The sequence below is a fragment of the Benincasa hispida genome, chromosome 9, assembly GCF_027475165.1.
Source record: "Benincasa hispida cultivar pf3 chromosome 9, pf3_genome.v1.1, whole genome shotgun sequence".
Taxonomy (NCBI): Eukaryota; Viridiplantae; Streptophyta; class Magnoliopsida; order Cucurbitales; family Cucurbitaceae; genus Benincasa; species Benincasa hispida.
The window spans coordinates 73,245,398-73,255,056 of NC_143486.1; the positions used below are offsets into that span (position 1 = coordinate 73,245,398).

General features: G+C 37.6%; 1 protein-coding gene across 1 annotated transcript; it reads left to right on the plus strand.

Annotated features, from left to right (window-relative positions):
* The first annotated feature begins 6,341 nt into the window (after positions 1 to 6,341).
* LOC120085001 (coiled-coil protein) lies at positions 6,342 to 9,137 on the plus strand. The gene is made up of 6 exons (XM_039040816.2): positions 6,342 to 6,627; positions 7,166 to 7,293; positions 7,458 to 7,561; positions 7,716 to 7,803; positions 7,940 to 8,001; positions 8,693 to 9,137. The coding sequence occupies exons 1-6, from the start codon at positions 6,515 to 6,517 to the stop codon at positions 8,843 to 8,845; spliced, it is 648 nt and encodes a 215-aa protein (XP_038896744.1). The 5' UTR covers positions 6,342 to 6,514; the 3' UTR covers positions 8,846 to 9,137.
* Positions 9,138 to 9,659: the final 522 nt, after the last annotated feature.

Sequence of the window (9,659 nt, forward strand, 5' to 3'; positions counted from 1 at the left end):
GAAGAATCGGTGAATCCTCCGCATTTGAGCTTGAAGCATCGGCGAATCCTCCATACTTGAGTTTGACGAAGCATCGATGAATCTTCACATTGAGCTCGACTTCACGACTTTGAGCATGAGGATGGCATTGCAAAGCTTCCAGACTTGAGCATGAAGATGAAGCATCGACGAAGCCTCTAAACTTGAAGATGAAGGAGCATCGATGAAGCCTCTGAACTTGAAGATTGAAGAGCATCGATGAAGCCTCTGAACTTGAAGATGGAGGAACATCTAAGTTTGATTTTAAAGAGGAAGCGAAGCATCTAAGTTTGATTTTAAAAAGGAAGCAAAGCGCATTCCAAGTGTGTGCTTTTTATTTATTGTGTTAGCTCTTTACGAGAGATGAACATCTTCAATCCATTGTGTTGCCCCCAATAAGGATGAATCTGGAGTGTCATTCTTTAACGGAGATGATCAACATCAATCTTGTAGTATCATACTTAGGTGGTTTTGGTACCTTTTCTGATGGACTAAACTTAAATTTATTTAAGTTTCCTTCGTACTTTAAAGAAAGGAATCAAATCATGACGTAGTTCGAGTTTTTTTTTTTTTCAACTAGACTGAACTTGAAGTTTCTTTCAAGCTGCCTACAAACCCTTCGTAATGATAGGGATCAAGTCATAATGTAGTTCAAAAAGAATGTTTTTTTTTTTTTTTATACACGATTGAACTTAAATTTCTCTAAATTGCCTATGTACCCTTTATAATGACAGGGATCAAGTCGTAACGTAGTTCGTAGAAAGATTTTTTTTTTTTTTTGGGGGGGGGGAGCGTTCACATTTTAAGCTCATGTGAGCTAGAAGCATCATGCAGTTTAGGCTCTTGCGATGAGGAGCTTCTTCATTTAAACTTCAGAAGCTCTTATTTCATCATGGTTTTGATCATCCTCTTCATTTGTAGGATTTATCAATATGATAAGTTTTGGCTTCACTGTCAAGGAACTTTCTATACTTATGTCAACAGAAAATTTCCTTTTCATGTGTGAAGGGACACGACTATGAATCTTTTCGTCATTGTTTTCTTCATGGAATGATGTTGCCTTCAAGATTTTCATCCTTCCTTTATGTTGATTGTTTGTTGTCTTGAGACGATTAAAAGCAGATGCTGAAGGTCGATCTTTCTTTGATGTGGATATACTTAGCCTTTTGAAGGCTGAAGATCGAGTAGAAGTAGCCGTTGGACATTGGCCTTCTTCTCCTACCGTGTGATAACGAGCAGAAATGCACATTATTACAGTGCTAAGTTATAAAACAATGCAGGATTGCGATGATAAAAATATACAATATTACGTCCAAAAGCATTAAGTTCACAATATTGTGGTCGCATGCATCCATCGCATTAAAACAGCTAACTTGAGTATTTTTGTGTAGAAAATGCGTTGACGCAAGGCAAAAGTGCGATCCACAGAAATTAACGTCCGAGCGCATTAAGAGATTGCGTTAACGCAAGGCTATGCGATCAAATTGCGCTCGCGAATATCTGCTCGAGAAGGTTGCCGCATAGAATCGGTGCATCTTTGGTGGGCGCATCTGGCTGAAAAGCATAATAAATCATGATGGGACAGAAAACTGATGATTGTCGATTCCGAATTAAGTTGACAAACCGTTAACAACCTACTGTAGCAAGTACACTCAACTTTTCGGTGGCAAATATTTGGTGCATCAGACAGAGAATTAATGTCATCCCATCAGTGCAATCATAAGAGAGAAAAAGTCTTTCACCCCGAAACTCTATAAATACCAAAGGCCACCTTTAGAAAAAGAGTTCAAAAAATTAGTTAGTTCGACAGTTAGATAATTTTCCATATAGATAGAAGTAGCCTTGTTCATAGTTTTTTCTTTTACTTAGAAGGTGGAAGCAAAGGAAGTGAGATTTTACCGAGAGATCATTCCGGTGAACTTGGAAGAGTACCGGAAGCGTCGAGAGCAGAGAGAGGGCCAACTCCTGTGGAAGCAGGAACATCTTTTGAGCAGAATAGAGTTAATAGTGTAAAAGCCTTGGGAAGCAAAGAATTGCTACCAGGCTCTCTATCCTTATCTTCCATTGTCATTTTGTACGCTGAACTGATTCATAGAAATGGAATTTACATCTTTATATCTGTTCATTACGCATGAGTAGTTAAATCTGTCGAATGGGTTGAGAAGCATTTAACTAGCATAACTGGGGATCTTCATTCTATGTGATTATCTTGTATTATTTATGCGTCATTCGTCCATTAGAGATACTCGAGAGGGTAGTCTAAGGATAGAATTTAGGCTTGGAAAAGTTAGGTTAGAATCTAGGCTCGGGAGAGTCAGATTAGAAACACATAATCAAGAGATAGTAGCTTAGGAATAAGCGTTGTTTGCTATTAACGCATCGCATGCATCCTAGAGATAGGTTATAATTGTATGCGATCACCTTGTCCTTGTGTGCATCTTGCATCATCGTATAGGCAAGAAGTAGAGACTTAGGAATAAACTCTATAGATACTACTGCATCTGCATTGGAAAATGATTTGTTGTTGCATGAGTGTAGCATGATCACATAGTTTGATGCATTCTCTAGAAATGCTAGCTAAAGACCTTTTCAACCCATTCCTCTGCATACTCAGTGTATCTGTCTTATAATCATTCTTTTCTCAAATCCGCTGTATACTTTTTATACTTTAAACAACAAACCAACCAAACCCTTAATTTATTTGTTACTGCGAAGTGATCTAAAAAGTACTACCGCAAATTGTTTTCCTTAGTCCCTGAGTTCAACCCTCGACTTAACAGGAAACTTAGTAGGATTTATACTTGGGTCCTGCTGAGAAAACTTGTTGCACAACACATTTTCCATCACCGCAATTCCTTCCATTATTTCACCGCATAAAATAACGCATCACCGCGGCCATACTCAATCTTTGAAAGACTGAAGATCGAGCACTTGAAGGCTTAAGACGATCGAAGATATAAGTTTTTTCCTTCATTTCTTCTGAGTCGTTGACTTATTCGGTAGTTATATAATCATTGTCGACTTCCACTATGTCGATAGTGTGACATGCAATAACTTCTGATACTTTCTCTGGATGATTATTGAGAAAGCTTCTTGGGAGAAATTCTGTCAAAGTTACCGCCCATCGAAATTTGAGGGAAATCCTTGTCTTCTTTCTTAGCAGGCTTAGGCTTCCATGCCTCATTTTTTCCTTTCTTTTTATGAGTCTTGTTCCTTCTTTTATAGCTTCGATAGGAGCGCGATTCTTTTTGGGTGGAGTTTGATTGTCTTCTTTTTCGATGAGTCACAACTATCCACCCTTCATTGTCATCTTCAACTAGCTCATCTTTCTTTTTGAAATTTGTTGTTTGAATCTATTGTTGGAACTAAACAACTATAGGCTCGAATGCTCCAAACTGGATCAGGCTTTGTCTTTGAGTATGGGACACAGACAGCGTTGAAACACTTGAAGTTGCCGCTACTGTAACATGATTTGTCTGAGTTATTTCATCCAAATCTACCTCAATCATTTTTTCATGAGCCAACTTCAGAATTCGTTCCTTCGGCACGAATCACCTTTCAACTAGGTGACTAACGACCTGATGATACTTGCAGTAGTTAGGATCATCTACTTTTCCTGCTTGTTCTGGCCGCTTATATTCCTATAGCTGAATAAGTTGCTTCTCTAGCAATTGCTCCAACATATCTGCCACATCAGAGTCAGGGAATGGATAAACCTTCTCTTGTCTTTCTTTAAGAGTTGGATGACGCTTCTCGCCCACATTGTGCCTTCTTTCAAATTTTGTTTGTTTTCCTTTGGAGGAAAATTTCAATGGGGTCACGTGAACGACCATAGATTCTTTTGTAGCACTATCCATAATCTTTTCTGTGCCCTTGGGTTCATTCTTGTATTTTCTCCTTTCCGAGACTAGGAAATCTTTAGTTCCCCTGTTGGCGATGCTCAGCTCTATATCATGAGCGTGTGTTGCCAACTCCTCAAATGTACGAGGTTTTATCCCTTGTAGGATGTACAGAAGCTCCCAAGGCATGCCTTGAGTGTACATCTCCACTGCAAATAATTCAGTGAGTCTATCTTTGCAATCCAGACTCAATGCTCTCCATCAGTTGATGTAATCAATGGTTGTCTCTCCCTTCCATTGTTTGGTGTTTGTCAGCTTCATTATGCTACAGTGCACCTTGTACTGTAGAAGTGGTTCAGGAACTCCCTTTCTAGCTGTTCCCAACTGTCAATCACTTCTGGCTCCAAATCAGTATACCAATCGAAAGCATTTCCTTTCAAGGTACGGACGAACTGCTTGACTAGTTGGTTTCCTTTGGTTCCTACATTTTCGCAGGTTTCAATGAAGTGTGCAACATGTTGTTTTGGATTGCCCTTTCTATCAAACTACTGGAACTTTGGAGGTTGATACCCAATCGACATTCTTAGGTTATCGATTCTCTTTGTGTACGACTTGGAGTACATAAAGGAGGACTATGATGGTCTTCCGTATTGAACCCGTATGGAGTTTGTAATCATATCCTGCAACTGTTGAATTGACAGGGTGGCAACCGAGGTAGATTGTTGCGGCTGGTCTTTCTGCAAGACAGTTTTTCCTTTGTCATTAGCTTTTATAGTTGGAGATTGGCTCGACTCTGTGGTTTCTCAAGCCTGTATTTGATCTCTTAAAGCTGCGATTTCATGATCTCGCTCTTCAACAACATTCGTTAGGAAATTTATCTTCCTTTCCATCTCTGCCATGGCTGACTCAGCCATTACGTCAGTCACCATGACAGATACTACATCAAAATACGATTCTTTATCTGATGGATCAGTAGCAGAAACATAGCCGTCGATCAAGGGATTTTCTCTAATACCGATCCCGCCTTTAGTAGATTCCATTAGATTTTCTGTGATGACAGAGCTTATGTAAGTATCGCTTGTGGCAGTAGTTTTGGATACAACTTTCTTTGGTGCCATTTGTAGGTTTATTGACTTGGATGACGAGAGAGATGAGAGGTAGAGAGGTCCACTGGGCGTGCCAATTTATTTGCACGAGATTTCAAAAGAAATTTATTTCGTGGAACTTGAACTTTGTATTTGTATTAATTTTGTGGAAAGTGAGTACATTCTCTAATACATAGTATTTTGATGCTTTCAAAATAAATTATAATCTTTAAGCTGGTTGATCTTCTTGAACGATCGACCTTTGGGCTTGTTGATCTTCTTGGGTGATCGGCCTATGGGCTTGTTGATCTTCTTGGATGATTAGCCTTCGGGCTTTTTGATCTTCTTGGAGGATTAGTGTTCGCACGAGACTTCCGGAGAAACCTTTTTTGTGGAGTTGAACTTGAGTTGGTGGTGATGTTGAGGTTGGTTTGATGTGATGTGGTTTGATCGCTAGTACTTGATGCTCTGATTCTCTCTCGGTTGGGTGGATGTGCTTGATTTGAAGAAGAAAAATACCGAACGTTCTTGAAGTAGAAGTCTTGGAAGAATGTTTGTGTCTTCCAGGGTCTTCTGTTTTCTATAAGTGCAGCTTCAAGAGTCTTGGGTGTCTTCTGCTTATTGATGAATTCTGTCTGAAGGTAGAATTGCTTGTATATTCAAAGGACTTCAGAAGGCTTGTATCTTCAAAGGATAGTCTTCAGGTGTGGTCAGCTTCAGGAGTCAAGGAGTCTTCTGATTGTAGAGAATTCCCTATAAGCTCTCTGGAGTATAGAATTGTTGACCTCTTCAAATGAGAAGAGCTTCTCTAGAGTTCACAGGTGGGCTTGGGTTTGGTTGATCCATGGGTTTGGCCTTTGGGCCCAATTAATCGGATATAGGCCTGATTTGACATTTGGGTCAAATTCAACAAAAGCTTAGAGCCAAATTAATCTTATCTAATTCAACGGTCATGATAAAATCACGTGCCGTTATCGAAATTTGTCTTCAACTTCAATTCAGGACAAATGTCAACTCCTAATTGAGCCCAAATTTAATGATTTAGAATTTCGTCATTAATTTAGTAAATGACGTGGCAAGGTCCAAAATTTCTTATTCAACAATTATAATTAGAATTATTATTGACTCTTAATTAATTAAATTTTATCAATATATTGAATTATATTTATCATTGATTTGATCAATATATTAAAATTATATAAGATTTTTATACTTAATTTAATAAATTAAATACAAACATGATTTTTATTCATTAAATTCTGATAACATTTTCCATATACAACCAAACATCACATTTTATTCTCAAACATCCTTTATTCTTAAATATTTATAAAATCTTAAATCAAACGACTCTTAGGAATCAAATAATCAAAAGCTCAAATTACGAGGACTAAACATTAATTTAACCAGATATTATTCTACGCTATCCTGGAATATGGGTGTCCGATTAATGATTCAAAATCGCACGCAACTAGCTAGAGGGCTAATCTCTCTCTTTTCTCTCAAATTGAAAACCCTAATTCATTCTGCTCTCTCCATTTTCGAGAGTTGAGCGAACGAAATCGAAGCACCATGGTTTTCTATTTCAAAGCCCGGCCCGATGTTGGTGATTACACCATTTTCATGGGGCTCGACAAGTACGAGAACGAGGAGCTCATCAAATATGGCTTCCTCGAGGATATTTGGTAATTTACCGTATACGTCTCTTTATTATTTCTGTTTCTTTCACGGCTTGTTATTTGATGTCAATTCCATTGAGATATGGTTGAAAATGGTTTCCCTTGATTAATCAAGTCGGGGGAAAAGTGCTGATGTTTACGTCTTTGCTTACTTTTGATGTATTTGGAAATTGATATTCGATTTCCTTTTTGAGTTCAAAGTTCTACAAATTTGCGTGGTTGTTATTTGCTCTGATTTGAATAGAAATGGTAGCTATGACCATCCTTGGTTCCTCCTACAGAGCTTTATTAAACTGAAAATGAATATATGTGAGGATGTTGGCTGATTATGAAGGGAATAGGTTTCTTGTCTTAATTAATATCTTGAATTTTCGTTGCACAATCCTTAATCAGTGATACAGGACTCGGACTTATCACGGTCTTGACTGTTTTGTAGCATTAAAGGACTAAAGGGTTATCATGTAGTCTTTTGTATCTGATTTTCGTTTTAGGAGGGAGGACATTGCGTAAGTTTTCATCTATGAACAAAGGTTGTTTTGTGCAGGTTCCATGTAGACAAGATGTCATCTGCCCATGTTTATGTGAGACTGCAAAAAGGGCAGACCATTGATGATATTAGCGAAGGTTTGCTGGAGGATTGTGCTCAGCTTGTCAAAGCAAATTCTATTCAAGGTAGAATTTGAACAGTTTATTTCTAGAAAATTGAAGAATGTTAGCCATTTACGTGGTGAAACTTGTTTGTTTGTTCATACTTCAAACCTTTAGAATACATGTGCCTGGTTCTGAATTGCGTCACGTGGTAGGAGTTATTGACCATTATCTTTTTTATCTGACAGGAAACAAGGTGAACAACATTGATGTTGTGTATACACCTTGGTCCAATTTGAAGAAAACTGCGTCCATGGATGTTGGCCAAGTTGGTTTTCACAACCCCAAGATGGTAAGCTTAATTGTTTTAGTTTGGCAAGTGGATATGTCCATAAGGATTTTGTTTTATTTTGTCTTTCCTTTCTTTTTTAGAAATATTTATGCATCTTTATGTATGGGAATATTCAAGGTGATTTACAAAACCTTTGTCTTTATACACAATTCAGGTCCGAACTGTAAGGGTGGAAAAACGGATCAATGACATTGTTAATAGATTGAACAGGACTAAAGTGGAAAGGAAGCCTGATTTGAAAGGTAAATTGGAAATGACGTTTTTGTTGTAATTTTCTAGTGCCATACATGATACATCAAACATATCATAGTCATACCTTCTTTGCATGCATATGTACTTGTAAAACAGTTGACAAGCACTTTGTTTTCCATTATATAGCTGAACGTGAAGCAGTTAATGCAGCTGAAAGAGCAGAGAGGAAGCAACACCTGAGAGAAAAGGTTGGTGGCAACTTTTGTTCCGTCTCTGAAATTGCTCCTTTTTCTACGTCTACATCTTGGATTTCCATATTTCAACTTTGTCCTCTTCCCCGAGAGAGGAAATTCCTTTTTCTTGGAATTACTGTTGTCTCTTGAGTTGATATATTTGGCACGAGCGGGTCAGGCAGGTTGTCCTATGAGATTAGTCGAGGTGCGCATAAGTTGGTTTGGACACTCATGGATATATATATATATATAAAAAGAAAGGTATATTTGGCACGAGCGCTAACATGAATAAGTCATTTTTATTTTGCCTGTTATCTATCAAATTATAAAATACACAAAAGCGCGCACACACACAAAACATTTAAGATATGTATATTTTCGTTATGGTCTTAGCTTAGCTTTTCCTTCCCACGCAAAAGCAATGTAAAGAAGGTTGGTGGCTGGAAAACCTCATATTCTGTGTAGACATTCTTTCTCTAGCATTGTACTGCACTTCATAATTGTCTTGCTTCACAAGTTTGGAAGTGTTTATCTTGCAATTATATCTTTAGATATTTGCTAGTGACTATGATCATATTGATCATTTGCTTGCAATATATTTCTTCGTTACCAAACCTATATTGTCGGACCTGGTTTTGCTAGGTGGTTTTCATGAAGTATTGTGATTCTTTTCATGTCTAGTTACCGTAAAGTTCCATTTTTGTAGAAACGCCGCGAGGAACTGGAAAGGTTAGAAAAAGAGAGGCAAGCAGAGTTAAGGAGCTACAAGGGTTTGATGGTCTCTGAAAAGATGACATCTAACAAACAGATTGCAGCAACAAGCAAATCGCTACAAGAGCTGGAGGAGGATTTCATGTGATCGAATTGATCAGTGGTACAAATGCTGCAAAAACCAGCACCTAAACCTGCTCTTGTGTCGAGATGATGGTCATTTGCCCATTCAGTTTGTGGTTCTTGGCCCAAAGTTGTTCTCTCGTGAGTGATCAAATTGTCTTTAGCCTCGATGATATTCAACTTGTTGTGTCTACTTGATGATGACTATGCAAATAGAAAATTGCTGTGCCTTTCAAGAGAGCGGAGAAATGGTGTTCTGTAAGTTGTAATTACTGTTACTCTTGTTTAATGATGATAAGTTAGCTCGTTTTGGCGTACTTTTCTTTTTTTCAAAGTAAGAAAAAGGAATTCATCTTTTTTTGGGTATGGATTTTCTCTCTCTCTAGTTTTATAGTGAGTGGTGATTTTCTTTTTGATCTTTTGGTTGTTTAGACCCCACCCAATTTCTTCTGAGGCAGGTGAAAAGCTGCCATTGAAATTTGAAAGTCTGGCGTGTTTGCCTTTAACAAAAGTAAATTGTACCATAAACCGTTCGTTTTTCCCCTTTTTTTTTTTTTTTTTTTTTTTTTTGGTGCCATTGAATGCTTTGGTTGACTCTGTTTCTCTTGTATTCTAAACTACGTCTCAACAAGGCTTGTGTTCTGCTTAAAAGATTAACATTTGAATTATAAGCTGAGCTGATGGACATGATCTTCCTTTTAGAGGTAAATTGTTGTATTTGATAATCATAATAATAATAATAATTCATTGTCATTTGAATTCAACTACTTGGTTCATATTGAAAACAAATTTCAATTTATCTCATTTTAGTGAATTGGTTAGGTTTAAAATCACTCTAC

What these genes read in the sequence shown, in the direction of transcription:
- LOC120085001 (XM_039040816.2), top strand. Translation starts at nt 6,515, where the DNA reads ATGGTTTTCTATTTCAAAGCCCGGCCCGATGTTGGTGATTACACCATT. An exon ending in CAAAGCAAATTCTATTCAAG is followed by an intron (nt 7,294 to 7,457) that starts GTAGAATTTGAA and finishes TTTATCTGACAG; the next exon opens with GAAACAAGGTGAACAACATT. An exon ending in AAGGAAGCCTGATTTGAAAG is followed by an intron (nt 7,804 to 7,939) that starts GTAAATTGGAAA and finishes TCCATTATATAG; the next exon opens with CTGAACGTGAAGCAGTTAAT.